The sequence below is a fragment of the Botryllus schlosseri genome, chromosome 13, assembly GCF_051294905.1.
Source record: "Botryllus schlosseri isolate E-star chromosome 13, Bs_hap1, whole genome shotgun sequence".
NCBI lineage: Eukaryota > Metazoa > Chordata > Ascidiacea > Stolidobranchia > Styelidae > Botryllus > Botryllus schlosseri.
In genome coordinates, this window is record NC_137248.1 from 6,548,007 (window position 1) to 6,571,297 (window position 23,291).

General features: G+C 40.9%; 1 protein-coding gene across 1 annotated transcript; it reads right to left on the reverse strand.

Annotated features, from left to right (window-relative positions):
* Positions 1-29: 29 nt before the first annotated feature.
* Positions 30-19,848, reverse strand: LOC145453737 (isoleucine--tRNA ligase, cytoplasmic-like). The gene is made up of 30 exons (XM_080331718.1): positions 19,627-19,848; positions 15,262-15,418; positions 13,239-13,358; positions 12,989-13,180; positions 12,771-12,920; positions 12,560-12,715; positions 12,407-12,502; positions 12,011-12,133; positions 11,416-11,606; positions 11,157-11,357; positions 10,973-11,096; positions 10,385-10,542; positions 9,914-10,049; positions 9,766-9,848; positions 9,199-9,329; positions 8,838-8,929; positions 8,702-8,779; positions 8,523-8,638; positions 8,133-8,235; positions 7,219-7,405; positions 7,071-7,153; positions 6,638-6,714; positions 6,457-6,577; positions 5,645-5,818; positions 3,461-3,584; positions 3,271-3,399; positions 2,992-3,066; positions 2,816-2,935; positions 670-813; positions 30-597 (listed from the first exon to the last, which is right to left on the reverse strand). The coding sequence occupies exons 1-30, from the start codon at positions 19,743-19,745 to the stop codon at positions 539-541; spliced, it is 3,819 nt and encodes a 1,272-aa protein (XP_080187844.1). The 5' UTR covers positions 19,746-19,848; the 3' UTR covers positions 30-538.
* Positions 19,849-23,291: the final 3,443 nt, after the last annotated feature.

Below are 23,291 nucleotides of genomic sequence, written 5' to 3' on the forward strand. Positions count from 1 at the left end.
GGTTGTGACATTGCATGCATACTAGAATCTTTCTCCAATCATGGCCAGTGCCCACACATACTGTATTCCACATGTAATAGAACAAATTCAGATAGTTTCAGAGTCAGTCAGTCACTTAATATGATAGTAGAAGTCTCTAGTCTCATAATTTTTTGTATAAACTTATATCATCACTCCAGACAACGTGACGACAACAATTCACAATTCCAACCGACACTACAGCAATATCGTTAACGAGTTTACACTCTACACAATCCGGCCAACAAAACAAAACAGCTATCAAACCATTTAATATTAGGATTGGAACACTATGAAAGCCTATCGCACTTAGTTCAATTCATAGAAACACATATGACGTCATGGATGAGATAGTGCGATGAACATAACTAATACTCAAACCCAATATACCAACTACCAATCGATTAGACCGCAATATTGCAAACAGCGAATTAAAGTATGTGAAAGTGGCAGCCCCTGATTCATTAAATATCTGTGATGTATTACACATTTTTGGATTCCTGCAGCATACAAAAGCGGATCACTTCTTCAACTTCGCAAATACAGTTTTCCTGTTGAGACTGGTCACGTCGGAGAGTGCTGGATACAAACCAAATGAATCAACATTCACAGAAATTAACACGCACCGCATACCATACCAAGGATACTCACCAACGGAACAACTTTTGTCGGTGAATAATTCCACCGCCTTGCCGGTCTGGAATAGCTTGGAACATTCCTTTTCCAGCCTGCACAAGTCCAGCCTGTTGCACATCGGCGGGTTCTCCAATAATACGGTGCCGATCTTGGGCGAGCCTGTTATCAATTTCAAATGGCAGTTTCACAATGCTAGAGATTTGTGAACGCAAGTGGCGATCCAGAAGACTGAGCTCAAACTGATTAGAGATTAAATGCTCTATACAGCTGAGTTTGGCGCAATGCAGTGTTAAGTAGACCCAGCAGACCAACCAAAGTCTGAATGTTTAATTCCTAGCTAGGGTGTGTCGCAACCAGAGGTGGTCAGTAACGAAGTACTTCTACTTTTTCGAAGTACCCAAGTAGTTTTCCCCTACTTCTGGTACTTACTCAAGTAGATCTGATTTTGCTACTTCTACTTCATAATATTTTGTGATCTACTTACTTACTTTTCGCTATTTTCAGTTTGTCCAGTAGAAGTAGTTCAATCTTCCAATCAGGAAGATAGCCTGAGGAATTTCAGGGCCGTTTTCACGGAGTACCAACATTTAATTTCCATAAAAGTTGAGTGAAGACCAGAATTTTCGTCACGCTTCGCGCGCAGTGGATACGACGTTACCAGTATGATTTCACGAAAGTATCGATGAATATAATTTGGGTGGCGGGTTGGCGTGATTCCGTTCACACAGGGATATCTAGAACTAGATATCTAGATATCCCTGAGTTCACACCACATTGTCGCCCTTCGCCCACATGAAATAATTCATCGCAGCATATATGGCTCATCATAACGTTTGAAACTGATGTTTCGCAATCTAGCATTTACTTGTCATGTCGTAATCTAGCATGTCCATGGCGCTTCCTAACCTGGAAAAGTGGACTCTGACATTTTTTGTTAGTTTTAGAGCTGTTTCAGCATACCACCTTAAAACTTTCTGGACATGAAAAACGTGTTCCACTTTTAGAACTAGTATTTATGTTTCATTTTCAATTCCCAGTATCATATACTTTGAGTTATAATTAATATCAGTTGTTTTGTATGGATAACATACATGTTGAAGTATAAAAGCAAGTGTAGTAATGCCTTTAATTTCCGGAAATAAAGCTACTCAATATGGCATTTTTACGGTCCACCATATTTTTTATCAACGTTTAATAATCACGCGCAAAGTTTACACCGTATCCCATACAAGTTCTCCGTATTGCTCTTCGACTAAACTACGGACCTTATGATATGGGGGATGGCGCCATACCATGCTATTTTCTAAAACGTGTTGTTCGAGAAAACAGGATAAGTATCGCATTTCCATATCAATCCTATCATTTTCATCCCATGATGTGGACGAATGCTTATGCTATCGAAAATTGGATACGTGCTGGTATGCATCAATGTGAATCAAGCTCGTCACCTATCACATCGCTCAATTTGCACCTTTACACAATCCATGTGAACAAATTAGGATCGTTTTCACAACTCCTTACTTACTTGAGTACTTTTAAAGTCAGTCAATTATACTTCTATTTCAAGTAGTTTTAGGTTGCTTACGGAAGAAGTACTTCTACTTGTACTTGAGTAGATTTTTTCGTCGCTACTTCTACTTGAGTAGCTTTCTTGACTACTTTGACCACTCCTGGTCGCAACCTGTTGATTTAGCAAGAAAGGATTCAGTCTGAGTGATACCATCGAGTCAACTGAAACAAGCCCGGTGCACGTGTAACTTTGTGAATATTATGATGTATTTCCTAAAGATTTTAACAATAGCAACTGCCTAGTACATATATCGCATACTTATTATGTAGATGTGTCAAGTGACTAAGTACCATGAAACGTATCAATCATGAAAGATAGGGTTGAAATGAGTCGCCAATTGAGCATCAGGGTCGCGTATGAGAGCTTACCATATTGCAATATTTGTTAGCTGAAAAAAACAAACCTAATTCTCTTCTTCGCTCTAACTCTAACATATGCCGCGATAAATATCGAATCGTAGGAGACACCTAAATTATGATGGATTATAACCAGGAACGCAGAATATGATGGTTTACTAGTGCAGGTTTACACAGTCTTGCTTCAACGTTGCAAATCTTGGTACTTTTCAAATCAACCTCCTAACAATCGTACCTGACCCGGACTTTTCCGCCAAGACAACATTCACAAACGGCGATACCGGGCCGTCCGAACTTTCCACGTCGTCGATAAAATTCAGACTCGCAAACGCCCGAGACGTGTCCGAGAATATCCCTGACGAACGCAAATTGTCAACGCCGAACATATCAAAAAATAGACGTTTGGCCAACCTTCAGCACTCGACATGTTTCGCTTTTTAGTCACTTCCGCCACCACATGACCGACTTTAACCGTGTTAAAGTCGACTGAAATGAAGAAACCAAGCTGTTGTCACAATCGATCAGAATTTGCTGCAGTCTGACATCAACAAATCGTACTATTGCTATTGAATAATGGTTCAAGCAGTGTCTTGCAAATCACTATATAGAAATCGATGGAGATAATTGAGTAGCGACGTTGAGTACGTTGACCACCTACGCATGCGAGTACCTCTGAACTAGAACACCTACCAAACATGTCGTTTACCACAGTCATCGAGCATCCATCGAAAAAGGCCCTCGACAAAATGGTGCAAAACTGTCGTTGGCTCACCACCACCGGGCAGTTGCGAGGATTCTCCAGCAGGACAGTGAGATTGCCTGAAAATGGGGATCAATTCAAACTCGGCGTTATTTCTTGAAAAAAAAAAATCCGGCTTACAGGAGGGATTCCCATTCATTACAATCTCGACGTTCGAGTATCTACAGAACGGCGCGCCTTCCTTGGCGTCGTTGCAGTCTGCGTGTCCTCTCGTCAGTGTCAACCCGACTGTATCTTGTTTCATCTGAAAATGATTGTGCGTTTTTTTATACCACTGTACCCGCTTCAATATAGTCACGGATAGAAAAGGGAAACACAAATTCTCACGTCTAACAAATCCAGTGGCGTGCTTCAAGTCAGCAACGGTCATGGCCAGGGATGCAACCAAGTCACACGGTTCCGAGTCACAAGTTCATTTTACGTTTATAGTTTTGACTCGAGACAAGTCGAGTCATTCTCGATTCGCCACCGAGTCAAGTCCGAGCGCAAGTCAGGGAGCAAAGGGTCGAGCCCGAGTCATTGTGTTGAGAGAGAGCTCATAATAGAGTTAATGGTAGGTTCAATTCACTTTTTTCGAAACTATTGGGTGAGATGGAAGGCCTCATATTCGTAATACTCTTTTTCTCACTCTTAACAGGTAGAAGGCCCGAGTCAATTTCCATTTTCAAGTGGTGTTATTGATCATTTCGTAACAACTGGAAAAATTTTATGAAGAATTTCAACATCTTGATGGCGCATTGTTTTGAGGCCCTACATAACTAGAAGGCAGGGTTGCAACCAAGTCACAATGCTCCGAGTCACAAGTCAATCTCAGTTTTATAGTTTTGACTCGAGTCAAGTCCGAGTCCAAGTCCCCGAGCAGAGGGTCGAGTCCGAGTCATGGTATTATGACTCGAGTCGAGTCAAAGTCATTGTTTTGACTGCCCAGTTTCCAGTTAAAGGCTTGTTAAATCCACTTTTTGTAACTCTGTTTGGTGATATCGAATGGTTCGCATTTATATTATGCTAATTTTCGTCATTTTTAGCAGTTTCTGGGCGCATTTTCAAGTACCAGTACCAATAGAAGAAATCCCAATAGTGTGATTACTTTACTATTCCTTGAATTACAATGAAACGTCGGTCTTGGTCGTCTGAGTCTCGAGTCATATGACTTGGTTCGAGTCATGCGCAATGACTCGGGTCCAAGTCGAGTCAATACACAAATTGACTCGAGTCATTTCCGTAATTTGAGAAAATGACTCGAGTCAAGTCGAGTCATCTGAAAAACGTGACTCGAGTCAGATTCGAGTCGAGTCATGAGTCGAGTCATTACAACCCTGCTAGAAGGTACCATATTTTCTCTATTATAAAAAAAACTTGCTATAGGCCTATTCATTTCTCAATTAACAGCAGCAAATATTTGACCTAAACTTTAGGATTTTGAAAAGGAGTATTTCCAACACCCTAACCCCTGGATATGCGACTGTGTCATAGTAACTGACCTGACAGTACTTCAAATTGCCAACTACACGTGGATTATGTCAGGATGGCAATTCGATAAATCAATGCCAACCATTTTCTAGAAGAGACGCGTCTCAGGTGTCAAAACTGAGGACACAATATATTATAGTGTTCCATTTTGCCACAGTTAATGGAAAAATATATTACGTTAATGAAAACCCCACGTACACTAGGGCTCTTCAAAAATGACTTTTTTTCTCAAATCGTACTGGCTACTTGATAAAATTGTTAGGTTACCTAATTTAAGCCTACACACAAAATTTGGTTCAATTCCAACCAGTAACCGCTTTGCTACAGGAGAAAGTTTCTATTTATTATATAAAAATAATTAATAAAAATTTGAAAATTTTCAGTTCACCCCAAGAAAGCGTTAGGCTGTCTATAGAAACGATGCTCACCAAATTTGGTTCAATTCCAACCACTGGAAGCGGAGTTATTGGCGTCGAAAAATTTGGATTTTAATAAAATAGTATTTACGGTGACCGATTCTTTGTTTATTTATTATAGTTCTGCTCACCGTAAATACTATTTTATTCAAATCCCAATTTTTCAACGGCAATAACTCCGCTTCCAGTGGTTGGAATTGAACCAAATTTCGTGTGTAGGCTTAAATTAGGTAACCTAACAATTTTATCAAGTAGCCAACACGATTTGAGAAAAAAAGTCATTTTTGAAGAGCCCTAACGTACACGGGTGATTCTGACATGCAATAATTAAATGCACTAGTCAATAGTGGAGTTTCTTACCGCAATCAGACACAATATATTTTCTGTTTGATACCGGTTTAACATGCTGGCATTCTACCTTTGACGATTCTTCAATGATGACATCGGCAAAAGGCGAAACCGGATACGGAACAAACGGCGAACGTATCAACGTCCGTATGAAATCAGAATGCGATGCCGCGACCTTGGTAAGGCTCGGTGACGTCGAAGTATCATAATACACGGTCACGTCGTCGGTAGGTACCAATTTTGCCTGAAATAAGCAACATAAATATCAAATTGGAATATCGGAATGGATTCGGGCCAGCGAGTGGCTGCGGCCATATTACGTCATAGCACAGCTAATAGACTGCTCTATTCCAGTGGTTCTCAGCTGCCGGTCCGGTCAACTTTTCTATCATTCCGCCAAATATATTTCACAATTTTACATCTCAATTGCAAAATGCAAGAAGTCGGATGGTTGTCCAATAAAATTAGGAAAGGGAAACCTCACATTTTGAATTGATTTAGAATGTTGTTTTTCTGCATCTGCTTCTATTTTGAACTTTGTGCATGTCAAAATGATGTGAACGTTGTGCTTGAATGTTTCAAAGGAGACATATGCAGTTTAATAGAGGCAAAGTCGCAGCTCTTTCAAAGGAAACCAAACCAAAGTGCACCACCTAGCAGAAATTTGAATAGAACCACACACGAAATGTGCAATATCATAAAGGCAGCAAATTTGTGATTATTTTGAAGTGTATAATATTAGCTATTGAGTCCCATACATTCGTCGTGATTTTGATCTTTAACAGCGCAGAGGTCAGTAAAATTTGATTCGAAATTTCACCAGTTCTAAGTTTCAGAACCGCTGCTCTCATCCACACTCGATAAGAACATAACCTCCCATACCTTTTTCCTCAACTTCTGTATGCGATTTACTATTTCCCTCGCCACGCCTTCATCGAGTAGACTCTGGTCGGGCGTGACATCAAGCAGGACCATGACATCGTTGTCCGAATGAGCCTCGTACCTGGCACAAATTTTCAAGTTCTGCTACGATTATAGAATGGAATGGACAGGGGAGACTTACTTGGCCTCGACGCCTGGTCTGGTTTCGAATTGATAAATTAGCCTCAGGTCTCCTTGCACGAGTTTGTGACCGCACACCTGAATTATGAACAAGCGTAACGACACCGCTTATCAACATACGGCATTTGCGATATATCTTTGTGGATTGAATGATGGTACCGAAATTTATGGCATTCAAGATGGGAAATACCAAAATCATACGTAATTGGATTCATGAGACCAGCCTGACACACGTCAATACGCCAATACTCAGAGAGCATAATTCAACAATAAGCAGAAATGATATTTACAGTTCCCCCAGGTATATTTGATAGAAAAAAATGTTTATGTGAAAAAGCGTGTCTTATGGGCCAGTAATAGCATATGCCTGATGCCCATCCTCAATTATTCGCAACCTAATACCTATTTTTCAAAAAAGATTAAATGTAGGATACCTCTATGGAGCCAGTCTCCATGAACTTTTCCACCTCTTCCGGTGAAAGCCGTTGAATTGCTGCAGACACTTCTTTGAAAGCTCCTAAAAAATCAGAACAAAATAGGTCAGCGCCATTCAACCATACGAAAACAAAGACACAAACTCGCCTTTCAGTCTTTTGCCCAAAATCAAATGGTCGGGCTGCGCCTTCAGCGTGATTCCGTATTTGTCCTTGTCCGATGAAAGAGTGATTTTTCTGACGTTCAACTCCTCTACGACATATTTGCGCAGACTGTCCACGTCGTCCAGGTATTCTGGGCTTTTGTGGATGATCACCACCTCTTGAAGCGGGTACTGTAGAGAATAGTGTACATTGACGTGCCGATTTGTCATTTGAAATGACAAAGTACTATTTTTCCAAAACGCCCAAGAAGGTATGCCTGCTTGTGCAACTTACTCAAGCGGCTATGTTTTAGATTACGGTACTTACATTTCTACTCAACAATTTTTTCAGCAAAACTACCTACTTTTTACATTTTTACATTTTGTTTGGGTTTAGAACGTAGTTTTGGATATGTCTGTGTCACTTTTATTGAAGAAATGACAACTGAGCGAGAGAGCATCTGTACCACGATAATTGAATATGTACGAAAATTGCGCCCGTCTGTTATGTCATTGGTCATTTTGCGTCATGAAGATGCACCCCCGCAATTTCGGATGCGGTCACCTCCGATCATCTGCTAAAAGTATGTGAGCCATCGACCAACGCTACTTTTTGAAAGTACCGACTCGTTAGTTTTCAGATATTCATTTCACACTTCTACTTGGAGTAGTTCTGACACGTCATTGAAATTGCTATTCCTACTCGAAATTGAAATTGAATTTAAAGCGTCACTACTACTACTACTGCAGGAAAGCTGAACACCTCTAATCATCACTTATCGACGTCACAATCGCTATCTGCTCAAAAAGTTATCAAAAACTCAAACGCTAATACTTGGCGGTTCAAACAGATGTGTATGCAGATATAATAACACCTGATATAGGCTAATCAACGAATGCATCGCGAGCAAATACATACCTTATTAGGCAAAGTCTTCCGGTCTCTGATGACCCGTCCGAGCTCAATAACTGATTGCATGCGGCCGACGGCCCTCTCGATTGGCACATTGACCAGATTTTCCCTGCGACAATATTGTGAATTTTGATTCGTTGATAAAACGACTCTCGGTGTGAACTTGAGAACATGGAGTCTTATTACTCGATTTGAATCATTACAATTGATACTGGGATCTTTGTTGTGTTCAATCCCACTCTGGTGACTGACAAATTTATAGGAAATATCGACCGAAACAAGGTCCAGACCACCTTCCAGATGAACCAACGTATTTCCAAGCTCACGGACCTCTATCCACTTATATTGCAGCATCAAGGTTGGTTGGCAAAGCAAACAAAAACCCCAAACCCACACCTGACTTCAGGCAACATCAAATAATGAACGCTAGCGTCTTCCTTCTCGCTCTCGCCCGGAATCAGCTTTCTCAGGTTTTGATAAATGAGTTCCGTCAAAAACGGAGTGAACGGACTCTGAAATATAAAAAATCAGTTCCAGTTCTAGTGAACTCGCGGCTAAAAGCGACGGTGACCCACCATAAGCTGAACGAGCGTCATTAACACGCTGCACAAAGTCTGCAGAGCCATGTCGCAGTCTTCGACTCCGCTTTCCCCCTAAAAGAAACGGGAGTCTTTAAACTGGAAAACAAAACCCAAATACAAGACCGTGTACCTTGATACGACGACGATTGGACCGCACGTACCAATTCGTCAGCAAATCCACGAATCTAACCAATCTCGGCACCACCGTGTACAGTCGATACGCTGTAAGAGTCATAGAAATACGCGATTTTCCATACTACGATACAACTCATACAAGAGTGTCAGAATTAGCCAAACTATATACAAAAACACAAAGAATTCTTATTTTATTAATATGCAGATATGGTCAGTAACGCAGGACTTCTACTCTTCCCAAGTAGATACTTGAGTAGGTTTTACCTAGTTGCAATACTTGTTCAAGTAGTTATCATTTTGGACTACTCTCAAACATAGTAAAATGCTATCATCTCTACATATAAAACGACACCAACCGTCCATTTCTTTTTTGACGAAAGCCACCAGGGACTGGATGCATGATATGATCCATCTGTCCATGATGTTTGTAGAGTTAGCGAGCTTCTCTTGGTCGTACACGAATTGCAACCCTTCGTCTTTCTCAAACCTGGAAAGGTGCGACGGTTTCATTTCCGAAGGTGCCAACCGCTAATCACCACACGCACAATGAATGAGTAAAGTCAAAATATTAACTTTTATCTTGTCGTAAGCATTGAAAATTTGCAACGTCTCGGGCAGAGTTCAGCAATTCATGTACTCAAATCAACGTGGAATAAATTTTCCATCAAGTAGTGATCGAGCCTCGTAATGGTTACGAAGTGGCACGATAAAGCCATGGTCCAGAAATTGAAAATCAACAAAAACTGTAAGCATAGCCTAGTTGTTACTTTCCATTCAATTTAGGAGAGTTATGAAGCAGACACGGTCACAAATGTAAAGGCAGTGTAAATTTTTAGGTTACTGCAACTGCCATATCCAAAGCTAAGTTTGAAATACACGAGTTTCCATCAACGTGTTCTAGGAAACATCTCACAATATCATACCTTAATATGTTTTGTATCAGGAAGCGGTACGCGTTGTACCATGGAAGAAAGACATCCTTCAATATGTCCCTCACGCCGGCTTCCTGAAAATATACACAAGCTCTCGTCAGAACGGTTAAATCCTGCAATACTCATGCCGTACCAGTACCTTAAATCGCAAATTCTCCGCCCTCACAACTGGTGAATTGATCAGATAAAGACGTAGCGCATCGGCGCCATACGAGTCCACCACTTTTATGGGATCGGGATAGTTCTTTTTTCTTTTGCTCATTTTCTGCCCGTCCCTAAAACACAGTGGGAGTAAGTATGTGACTCGGTTAATACCAAGTGGACACCAGCACAGCACATATAAAACACCGAAAATTTGAAGCAGGTGTACATATGAAAGTTCGCCAGTATTGCATCTTGGATCGAAGGCAAATGACAGTGATTATTAGGAAATGAACATATAGAACAGTCTGGCATTAAACTATATTAACAAATATCTAATAGACACCGGATTTTAAAATCATTGGTGAGTCAACAATGTATAACCACAATAGCAGAAAGCTCGTTCACTAGAGAAACTTGACGATGGTATGCTAAGATACTATCAACTGATATTAGCGGTAAAACTCACTCGGCTAGCACCAATCCGTTCACAATCAGATTTTTGAAAGGCGGTTTTCCGAACAACGCAGACGACAGCACCAGCAGAGTGTAGAACCAACCTCTGGTTTGGTCGATACCTTCCGCGATAAAATGCGCCGGAAAGCTGTCTTCGAATTCTTTTTTATTCTTAAAATTACAAAGTTTTAAAAATCAAGGCACGTACACACTGCTCGGTTTTGCGTAAAATCTACATTTACAACGAGAGACACTTTCAGTTATTATTGACCAACACTTGAGAAACATATTTCCTCTATTTTACCTGCTTGTCAGTTCATTCATATATTTACTTGGAAAGACAGTTTCATTTGAACAGCCTTAACGGTGTATACATTACTAGATTGACCGGTGCTTCTCCTGCACCAAATGAACATTGTATTGATATTGAACCCATGCAAGTCTTATTATGACAGCAACAACCATAAAAATAAACAGATGTCAGAGATTAGCCCAACAATCAGTGTTTTGAACATAGTTCAAGCTGACTGAATTCCGCAGATTTTTAGGACTACTGCAATAAAAACACTTGGACGGAAAAAGCAACAACACCCTACTCTACCTCAAACGGATAATGCATCTGAGCGTAAGGCATCGACCCGCTTTCAAACCAACAATCGAAAACCGTGTCGACGCGCCGCAAGACTCCCTTTCCCATACGCGATGGAATAGTGATCTGATCGACGCTGAAAAAAACACGATCTCAAATACAGTAGCCGCAAACGTGCAAAGTTATAACGACTTACTTCTCTCTGTGTAGATCTGTTATCTTCACTCCCGACAGAGTCTCGAGCTCTGCCATAGAACCGATGCACACGACCTCTTCCATATCGTCGCTTGTCCACAGCGGAATCGGCGTGCCCCAATACCTGTTCCTGGACACGGCCCAATCGTGGGCGCCCTCCAACCAGTTCGCGAAACGTTTTTCTTTCACAAAATCCGGTACCCTGATTTATTCTTCCCGTTAGAACATTCTCTGTACAGTACGAAACACCGGTACCCTACCAATAAGTTTCGTCGTTATTTTTCAAAAGCTGCTCCGTCATCTGTTCCACTCTGATAAACCAGCTCGGCACGGCTTTGTACAGCAACGGGGTGTCGGACCGCCAGCAAAACGGATAATTATGCTTCGTCGTGCCTTGATGCACGAGACGTTTCATTTCCTTCAGCATCTTGCAAATGTTTTTATCGGCGTCCTGTTGATATTAAATGTTCGTGCAGAAGATAAAGGTGGTCAAAGTAGACATTGTTTACACTCAAGTAGAAAGAATGTCATAAATCTCTACTCAAGTACAAATAGAAGTAGAATCAAGATCAAAAACACTCGAGCAAGGAACGCAAATAAGGGAAAACCTACTCAAATACTCCACAAAAGTATGTTGTTACTGACAACCTCTGCCAGACACAACCCAATATATTATCGTCTTGTATGAATTCTAGCTCACTAAAAATGCTGTTTCTCATTTAAGATTACCATTTTCTTTACCCTGAATACTTACCAACAAACGCAATGCTCTCCACACTAGGGTTCGCTGGCCTATTGAATATGGTTGTATCGAGTTTCGATAATTCCCCGACCCTAATGAACACTTCCACTCACCTTGACGTACTGTCCTTCGAAGTCGGTAACCTCCTTGGTGAATCTTCCGCTTGCGTCGACGGGACATATTGGCTCGCCGTCTTTCTCAACCACTCCATTCGTGGTGCACACGCGGTAATCGTCCTGCGATGAAAAAATCAATACCTAGACTCAAGGTCCTAGAACAACAAAGTATTTCAGGATACGGCATTGGCATCAGCACTGATTCAATGTTGCATGACAAGGAATAAAAATTCATCAACAGGATATGGACATAATCCGAAATTTCAACCACCCTGACTGTCGTGTCCGTGGGTGTATATATTTCTACGAATATGGCCTGGCAATTAGCCCTGCAAGATAACTGTTGACTCTGAAGCATACGTTTGAATTGAGCACTCATAACGACAGCCTTACCGCTCCAAAATAGGGCGCTTGGTGCACAACTCCAGTACCGCTATCGTCTGTGACGTACGTATCGCACAAGACTCTGAAAGCCCCCGTGCCTTTCATCTGAACCGAAAACTACATTAGCCGATTCGAGCAGACCTTACACCCACAAATACTAACGTGGCTAAAGTACGGAAACAGTGGTTTGTACCCTTTTCCGAAAAGCGTCTTCCCCGCAAACTTATCGAGTATTTCGTATTCCTTTTCTGATTTGTACAGCGACGCGAGCCTCGCTTCCATCAATATGTACTTTTCACCTGATTTTATATCTTGAACCTGAATTATGAATTTGTAAATCAGCGCTACATGACTATAGTCACTAGTGTCTTACTTTCACATAGATCATAGTAGGGTGCACGCACAACGCCAAATTGCTGGGTAGTGTCCATGGCGTCGTGGTCCACGCTACCACTTTCACAGACGGGTCTTCGTCCAAGGGAAAACTCACGATAACGGCGGGATCGTTCACATCTTTGTAGTTCTACAGCATAATAAATTAAAAACCTGATTGCATTGACCATAGAGTCTATTTCAGCTTTTATACCGCACCTGGCCAGCTTCGAAGTTTGAAAGGGGAGTGTGACACCCTGTGGAGTACGGCATCACCTTGAATCCCTTATACACAAAGCCTTTGTCGTAGAGTTGCTTAAACACCCACCAAACGCTCTCCATAAACCAAGGATAGAGGGTCTTGTAGTCGTTTTTGAAATCAATCCAGCGTCCAAGACGGTTCACGATTCTCTGAGATTTTATTCGGGCATTATTAGAACAACACCGGCTCGAAAGATAACTCTCTTACCTCCCACTCTCCGGAGTAACGCATCACAATAGAGCGACACTCTTTGTTGTAAGCCGCGATGCCCATCTTGGCGACGTCTTCAGGTCCCTTGATACCGAGCGTTTTATCGATTTCATACTCCTGCACGAAAACATAGGTAGCATTGAAGCATTCATTAGTCACAATCGTCAGCGTTTTGTTAACAGATAAGGAAAAAGGGTGAAAATTTGCAGAACAGTACAACACAATGAGTGGCACCAGGCAGGGTTGCAATGACTCGAGTCATGACTCGACTCAAGTCACGATTTTTCGGTGACTCCACTCGAGTCATTTTTTCAAACACGTAAAATGACTCGACTCGAGTCAATTTTTGTATTGACTCGACTTGCACTCGTCGTGCATGACTCAAACCTAGTCATATGACTCGAGACTGGGTCGGCCATGACAGATATTTCAAGTTGTAAAGTTACCACATTATTGGTACTTCGTCTATTAGTCCTGCTACTTGGAAAATAGAGTCTGTTAGGACTGAGGAAAATTACAATATTATGAATGCGAGTAATTATATCACTTGGGCAGAGTTGAAATAAGTCGGTTGAACCGGATTGAACTTAAAACTGAACCTTGAACACAATGACTTGGACTCAGACTTGAGTCAAAACGCTATGACTTGGACTTGACTCTGTGGTAATTGAAAATGACTCGACTTGACTCGGGTCAAAATTATAAAAGTGAGATTGACCTGTGACTAGGAACCTTGTGACTTGGTTACAACCGTGGTACCAGGGATAGATTATGGCAATCTTTGTGTCAACCGGAGCCACAGTACTTGATTGTTCAAACATCACTAGTCATAGAATGATAAGCCATGATTTTCATGGAATATGAGGCATAGGTATAGGTAACACACTGCTTTGTGATGCAAAATATAACCATCAAGAAAAAAATCTAAACTAATGAATGGGCCTATATAAGAGCGGCTGGATATTAGTAATTGGACAACCTGGGTTAGTGGGTCATTATCCAATTCAAGCCATGCCGTGTGACTTGATTTGATCAATCAAAACAACAGTTTGTCCTGTTTGACAACAGTACACAGACTCAAAGCGTTATACAATATTGTTTCCTCAAATATCATACTTCTCATATAGCCGACATATCACACTTTGCCATATTGGCTTCAATTTGAATCTATGTTTATATTCTTGCTATTGTGTTGTAAATTCTTTATAAGGGACCCTCAAAATGTCTTTGAGTTAATAGATTACACTGCAGTGAATGTAGTCTTCAAAGAAATATTCAAGTTTAGCGCCGTCAATCACCTATTCAAATATCAGACACAAGTCAACAGAGAATGCCTCCTCGAAATGGGTGCAGTCGGGAGCCAAATCTCGGCCAAATTATTAAAATGTACCTATCATGGCGCCGGCATTATGCTTTTCAAATCACAATAAATCAGTGACATTGGACAGGCCAACAAGCCTAACTAACCCGTAACCGCTAACCCCCAATTTTACCCAACCCTAAAGGGCCTACCCTAATCCTAAACCCCCATTTAACTCAATCCTTATACCCCTAACCCTAATTCCTAATCTTATGACACCTCAACCTAATCCATAATCGTAAACCGATTGTTAATGCAATAACTTTTGACATGTGTCATGGGGAACCCTGATTCGCGATGTTGATATCTTTGTGGATAAGAAAGTAGACTCGACCCAATAAGACATAGAGACAGTTTTAAGCAAAGACACCCTTAACTACAAATCCTTGATCAAAAAGGTGTACATGGTGTTAAGTAAAATTTGCAGAACCTATGACCTATGAGTATTGAACAATAACAATAAATTATTAATATTACACTTTTAAACAAGGGTGGGAAACCTCTCCATTCCACCACAAGCCTGATATGGATAAATGTAGTATTCGGCGGGCCTGACCACTCGGTGGAAATTTTTATAATTATGATGTGATTAACTTTGAAATATCATGGTACGGATCTGTCCAGCATTTTGCATTCAAGAGAGTAGGCGATTGTACTCACAACTGGAAGACCGTGACAATCCCATCCAAACCGTCGCTCAACATGAAATCCACTTTGATGAGCAAATCTCGTCACAATATCTTTAATAGTTCCAGCGAGGATATGGCCATAGTGAGGCAATCCGGTTGCGAATGGCGGCCCATCATAGAATGCGTATCTGCACACAAAGGGTAGTTCCAAAGTCAGTCATTTTATGGCACATTCGTCACGGGGGAACCAAAGTAGCTTGGCATGTGTATTTTATTTCCAGATTTTGAGATTTTTCGAATTAATACAAAATCAAAGTTTTTGTATTTTTTGGGCCATATCTTTTCTTGGACATGTTTATGTTTGCCACGTTGTTTCAAGTTAACCATGGCCGAGATATGGCTGAAAGAAAATGAAAACTTTACATAAATTTAATTAACTTTCTCAAAATGTTCAAAATAGACACAAGCTATATAGGGTAACCCTAAAAGGAGGGAACGCGGAAACTGCGGAAAACGCGGAACTCGCGGAAATGGCCCCTAAAACGCGGAAACTGCGGGAAAAGCGGGAAACCTCGATTCCTAAAGCGCTTAAAACAGAGGAAAACGCGGAACGCGGAACAGTCGGTCATTGACCTCTATAGAGCACAAAGTAGGCACTAAAACGAGGAAACAGCGGAAACGGCGGAACGCGGGACAGTTGGTCATCGACATTTGTAGATCTCATTGAAGGAACTCTAAAGTCTAAAGCGAGGAACCTGCGGGACATCAATCTTAGAGTGAGGCGATTTAGGCCTCATAAATAGCAGAGAACTGTCGTAATAGTTGAAAATTGAAATTAATAGGTATCTGAGAGTCAGACAGTCGTTCACTAACAATTATACACCTGGCCTCGTGGAACATACCTTGAAAACGCGGGAGCTGCGGGACACCCTAATTTTCGAGTATAAGGCAGATTTAACCTCACAAACGACCGCAAACCGTCGTGATAGTTGTAAATCGAACTTATGAAGTATCTGAGGGTTAAGCCTTCGGCCACTGACCCTGAAAGACGCTGAACATAGCCTGGCGGAATATAAGAAAACGCGGAAACTGCGAACACCTAAATTTTCGAATACAACGCAGATTTAACCTCACCACACCATCGGCCGCGAACTGTCGTGATAGTTAAAAATCGAACTTATGAAGTATCTGAGGATTACACATTTCGGTCACTAACGATTATAGACGCGTGTATCCATACTGGTACTGTTGTATTCTCATGTAAATGCAGCTAAATTCAATTATGGGTATTTGCGAAGGATTTTTTTTCAGGATACCGATAAGAAAATCAAGACGTATATGTTGGACACTAAATCGCGCGAAGCGCGGACATATTTTTCAGCTTGTATTCATCTGCCCCCAAATACTGATATATTTATTGATTTTAGGAAAACTTTCCAGAAATTTAGAGGGAGAGCGATCGCCCCTCTCTGGCTACGCCAGTGAGCCAACCAGAAATCAGCGATAACTGCGCCACTCGCTTCCCCAACTGGCTCGGTGTAATGTATTAGTGTTATGCTATTCTTCCTTCACAGCAGCGACCTATTAAGGGAGTTGGAGCCTAGATGAACTCTCGACGTCTCGGCACTCCAGAACGTCGTTCTGTCGAGGAATGAACTGCCAACTCCCACCAACAAGCCAGCCAAGCCCTGAAGCCAGCCAACGAACCAACCAACCCCTTCGGCAGCAACTCTTCTCCAACTAGGGATGCATTTAAAATAAATGGTGTTATAAAACACTTCGTTTAATACATGTTTGCAACAGTGTTTTAAACAAAAGTCTTTAAAAATATTTGTGTTTTTCAAGTTGCAAAATTATGCCATAATTGTGTAAATACTTTCCAGAAAGCATGTTGTACGAGCTTACGGATAATAACCACCAGAAATAGCCGACGTATATCGATATGGAACGGTTGGACCCCTCAGAAAAGTCGGTTCAACAGCAATAGTGTACATATATTTCGTCAAAGGAGCTATATTAAATCTATATTTTCAATTACCAATGTGAATCCACTATGACATCACAATTGAATATTCGCGACGTCATGGCTTAAAAAAAAACAATAAAATACATGTTTCAACCAAAGGCCTTGTTTTAAACGTGTTGGTTTTAAATGCAACTCCGTCCATGCTATTCCTATTAAACGCTTAAATTAGATGTATCTAAGACTGGTAAAATGGCGAAAAATATTAATGCGCAAAGAGGTGAAACGAATTATTAAAGTAACGAAATCATAAACCGGTAGTATCATAAACGCAAAACACAATTGAAGGTCATGTAATAAAAAAGACATGCATGCATTCACCCACGCTCAGAACAGTTTAACACTGAGCGAGAAAAAAAACGGACGTAGCCTATGTCTAGATCCAGCACTATGAAATGAAAAGGGCAACCACAAATATAGAAATTCATATTGCTCGTATATTCGACTCCCGATCATCGAGAATTGATGCTCGATAATAACAACTTGTTCATGTTTTCTTCCGATTACAATACTTCCGTGGGTGTTATTATATATGTATTCGGTAAAATTTGAGTCCCCGCAGTTTCCACGTTTACTAGATCATATTTTCCACGAGGGCAGATTGTTCGTGAATGTATAATACTGATCAGTGACCGAATGTTTGATCATCAGATACTTCATACGTTCAGTTTTTAACTTTTGTACGACAGTCCTCTGGTGTTTATGGGGCCTAATTCACCTTATACTCGAAATTTAGGGTGTTCCGCAGTTTCTAGATATTTTCCACCACGCCATGTTCAGCGTTTACAAGGCTAATTTCCCGAAGTTTAACCATCAGATAACTCAATAAGCTCAATTTTTAACTATTTTCCGACAGCTCTCGGCCATTTGTGACGCCAGATTCGTCTTATACTCGAAATTTAGGGTGCTCCGCAGTTTCCGCGCTTTCTATATACTTCCCACCAGGTCATGTTCAGCGCTTACATGGCTAAGTGACCCAATGTTTAACCATCAGATACCTCGTATATTTTCAATTTTCACCTATTACGACAGTTCTCGGCCCTTATTGTGAGGTCAAACTTGTCTTAAACTCGATATTTAGGGTGTCCCGCGGTTTCTAGATATTTGCCACGAGGCCATATGCTGGGCGTGTATTGTATAATCGTTAGCGAACGAATGTTTGACCCGCAGATACTTGATAAGTTCAATTTTTAACTTTATACGACAGCCCTCTGCCATTTGAGGCATCATTTGCCTTATACTCGAACATTTGTGTCCCGCGGTTTCTAGATGTTTGCCACGAGGCCACGCTGCGCGTGTATAATCGTTAGTGACCGAAATGTGTAACCCTCAGATACTTCATTAGTTCGATTTTTAACTATCACGACAGTTCGCGGCCGATGGTGTGGTGAGGTTAAATCTGCGTTGTATTCGAAAATTTAGGTGTTCGCAGTTTCCGCGTTTTCTTATATTCCGCCAGGCTATGTTCAGCGTCTTTCAGGGTCAGTGGCCGAAGGCTTAACCCTCAGATACTTCATAAGTTCGATTTATAACTATCACGACGGTTTGCGGTCGTTTGTGAGGTTAAATCTGCCTTATACTCGAAAATTAGGGTGTCCCGCAGCTCCCGCGTTTTCAAGGTATTGTCCGCGAGGCCAGGTGTATAATTGTTAGTGAACGACTGTCTGACTCTCAGATACCTATTAATTTCAATTTTTAACTATTACGACAGTTCTCTGCTATTTATGAGGCCTAAATCGCCTCACTCTTAAATTGGTGTCCCGCAGTTTCCTCGTTTTAGACTTTAGAGTTCCTTCAATGAGATCTACTAATGTCGATGACCGACTGTCCCGCGTTCCGCCGTTTCCGCTGTTTCCTCGTTTTAGTGCCTACTTTGTGCTCTATAGAGGTCAATGACCGACTGTTCCGCGTTCCGCGTTTTCCTCTGTTTTCAGCGCTTTAGGAATCGAGGTTTCCCGCTTTTTCCGCAGTTTCCGCGTTTTAGGGGCCATTTCCGCGAGTTCCGCGTTTTCCGCAGTTTCCGCGTTCCCTCCTTTTAGGGTTACCCAGCTATATACTTCGAATCCACAGCGACGATATCTTCTTTAATGGTGAAGATTAAAGAAATATTTAAAATGATGAAATGTGGAGACAATGGATATGAATGAGCTGCATTCAGCCCCGTTGATTCAGTAATTCATTCATTCCTTAGTTTTATTACTGTTTTCAATAATTTAAAACACCACAATATTGCGGTCACTAACAAATATTATTCAGGTATTCCCTCGTAAAAGAGATGCGGGATTAAAATGGAGGACCTAACCACTTATTAAGTACAGACACTTAAATTAAGTTCGATAATATAATGTATCACACAGCGAAAATATAGCGTACCGCGGTTTTCCTTTAGATTGCTTCAGCGAATTCCGGAACGTGTCATGCTTATTCCAGAACTCGAGCGTCTTCTCCTCCTCTTTAGGAAAGCTAATGTATTCTGGCACAGCTTCTACCATATCTCAACAGTCCTCCGCAGCCCACACAATCGAAATTCCAGACGGTTTTCTATCTACGTTGCTCGCAAAACACAGTTGCGCAAACAGCGTTGCCGTTGCATGATATTTTGGACACGCTCTGTGCGTGCGCCTACTCGTGCGTGACTAGTCACGCCTCTGATACGCATAATCTTAGTCATCCGTAATGAGCGGATCTTGGTTCTTGAGAATCCGAATCCGTCCGACAGCCAGAGAATCTGAGGCACAATCCGTCCGAATACCAAGAATCTTGTCGAGCAACCCGTATTGAATAGTTGTTGAAAATTCCCAGCTGAGCTGAGATACAGTCCTACCACTGAGGTATATAAACACAGTCCTACACTAGTCTGCCTCAAGATTACCGGACCGCAATTTGACCTGATCTAACATATCGACCTATATCGACACATGCAGCATTCATTTTTGTCGCTTACCTTTATGTTGTCCTTTCTTTTATCCAGTGTGCAACTGAGCATGCCTCTTATTTACATGATCTAGGCCAAGGTGGGTGTCTGATTAAAAGACTACTCCAAGTCGCACAAGTACAGCACACGCGCGTCAACGAAGAACAGTACTACCATATGATCAGGACTGAATACAAGAAAACGCATTGCTCTATCAAGTATGCCGGACCCCAACTGTGGAACAGCATCTCGCCGGCTATCCGACAGTCGTCGAGCATGTCCGCATTCAAGTCGAAATACAAGCAATTTCTTCTAAATCAATACTAACCAGTCTTCAGGATTACCAGACCACGACCTAACATCGACCTCGCCCTCCGCCACATGCCACCTCATTTTGTCGCTTACGTCTTTTATTCTCTGCATTACTTTTCATTCAGTGTGCATGCCTCTTATTTACTTCGCCTAGGCTAAGGTGGGTGTCTGATCTTATAATGGCTACTCCAAGTTGTTTCGACACCTTATTCCTATCTTTTCATTGTATCGCAGTCATGTGATGTTTTGAAACGATGAAAATATTAATAAATCTGATTGATTGATTGATTCCTCCTATCTTTTCATTATATCGCAATCGTGTGGGCCGTATTGATTTGATAAAAATATCACTAATAATATTACTGGAGTAAACAAAAACAAATTGGACTTGCAAATATAGGAAGGGTGGCCTAATATAACAAACACACAGAGTGAGGGAGATATATATATATATTATTATATTAGAAAATAAAGACTAAGAAGTAATGATTTTACAATCATGAGAGAGTCGACAGAGAGTGGATATAGAGATAATCTCAGCGTCCGCTATCTCTCACATCGAAGGCTCGTTTAATAGAGCAATTTCACGCTCCATGCTAATGATATTGTCTACTCCCTAATGGTAGAGATAAGAGACGACTTATGTTTTGTTTGGACCCTTGAGCGCACGAACAACTTTAGAGTCGTGTCATGCAGTATTTCCGCATGAGGTGTCCACAGAGGTGGTCAAAGCAGTCAAGAAATCTACTCAAGTACGAGTAGAAGTACTTTTAATTTCCATAGGCAACCTAAAACTACTTGAAGTAGAAGTAGAATTGAATGAATTGACAAAATCTACTCACTCAAGTACGTAAGTAGCTGTGAAAACGATCATAGTTAGTTCGCATGGATTGTCAAAACGTGCAAATTGAGCCATATGAAAGGTGCCGAGCTTGATTCATATTGATGCATACCAGGAGCAATGTTCCCTCTAATTTTTTACGAGCTTGCGTACACTCACCAACTCACTGCGCAGACCCTTGGTCAACAGTGCGTAACGACTAAAAAAAGGTCATCACTTCGGAATTTTCGTGCGCAACGTAGATTTTCTGTGCGCAGGGACCGTCTCAACACTGCGCATATGCGCAGGTGCGCAGCTTAGAGGGAACATTGACCAGGAGGTATCCAATTTTCGAAAGCATAAGCATTCGTCCGCATCATGGGATGAAAATGATAGTATTGATATGGAAATGCGATACTAATCCTCTGTTTACTCGAACAGCGCCTTTTAGAAAACATTATGGTATGGCGCACTCCCCATATTATAAGGCCCATAACTCAGTCAAAGAGCAATACGGAGAAGTTGTATAGGATACGGTGTAAACACTTTGCGCGATTAGTAAACGTTAATAAAAATATAGTGGATCGTGAAAATGCCATATTGTGTAGCTTTATTTCCGGTAATTAAAGGCACTTGCTTTTATTCTTCAACGTGTATGTTGTCCAGACAAAAGAACTGATATTAATTAGAACTTAAAGTATATGATACCGGGAATTGAAAGCGAAATATAAATACTACTCCTAAAAGCGGACCATGTATTCCATGTCTTTAGTCCAGAAAGTTTCAAAGGTGATATATGCTAAAGCAGCTCTAAAATTAAAGAAAAAGTTGGAGTCCACTTTTCCAGATTAGGACAAGCCATGGATTCGACATGATAAACATGAAGTAGACAATGTCGTGTGAACGGAACCACGCCAACCGGCCATACCTAAATTACATTCACCGATACTTTCGTGAAATCATACTGGTTACTCCGCATCCACTGAGCGCAAAGCGCGACAAAAATTCTGGACTTTACTCTACTTGTATGAAAATTATATGTTTACACTCCGTGAAAACTGCCCAGAAATTCCTCAGGCTATCTTCCTGATTGGAGGACTAAACTACTTCTACTTGACAAACTGAAAATAGCGGAAAGTAAGTAAGTAGATCACAAAATATTACAAAGTAAAAGTAGAAGTAGCGAAAATCAGATTTACTTGAGTAAGTATACCAGAAGTAGAGGAAAACTACTTGAATACTTCGATAAAGTCGAAGTACTTCGGTACTGACCACCTCTGTGTCCAAGTCCATACCGTTTTTTTTCCTGGTTTGTTAATGAAAAACACTTCTGGTTACAACTATCTGAAATTATATGAAACAAAATCTGAAATAGAGTCGATATATTCAATCCAACTGTATAGCATAGCAACATTATGCAAAATCTAGTCTGAATCGCTATGTGATCTGAATGATGCTCATCAATGATTATTATTATCATTTATAAAGAGTTCACTTTTATCATCACCCTCGAGATTAATGCGATCCGATCTGAACTGGACTATAGCAAGTTTTTTTTCGAAGACAAATTTCAGAGTGGAACTCGATAGATTCATTCCGATCGAGTTTATCGGTACATTGGTATGATTTATCCTCATTTTCAAGCACTATTATTTTACAACTACATCTCAATGGTCAGGAATTTGGATTTATATGTTTTCACATACTGTAGGCCTACGAGATTTTGCCGAATCTCACAAGACACTGTTATCACTAGTCAACACGATTTTTGCGCCAGGGTTCGGGTCAAATTTTACCCAATTTTGCCGGCGGCGTTATTTTTGCTCTATTACGTCTCGGACGTTTTTTAAAAATAATATATAGGTCGATACTACTACGTTTTCGCGGTACTCAAGTAGATTTTGTCTGCTTGCAGTACCAGCTGAAGTGATTATGTTTTCAGACTATACTTCCATTTTTACCTGCGAACAGTATTTTCGATAAACTATTTAC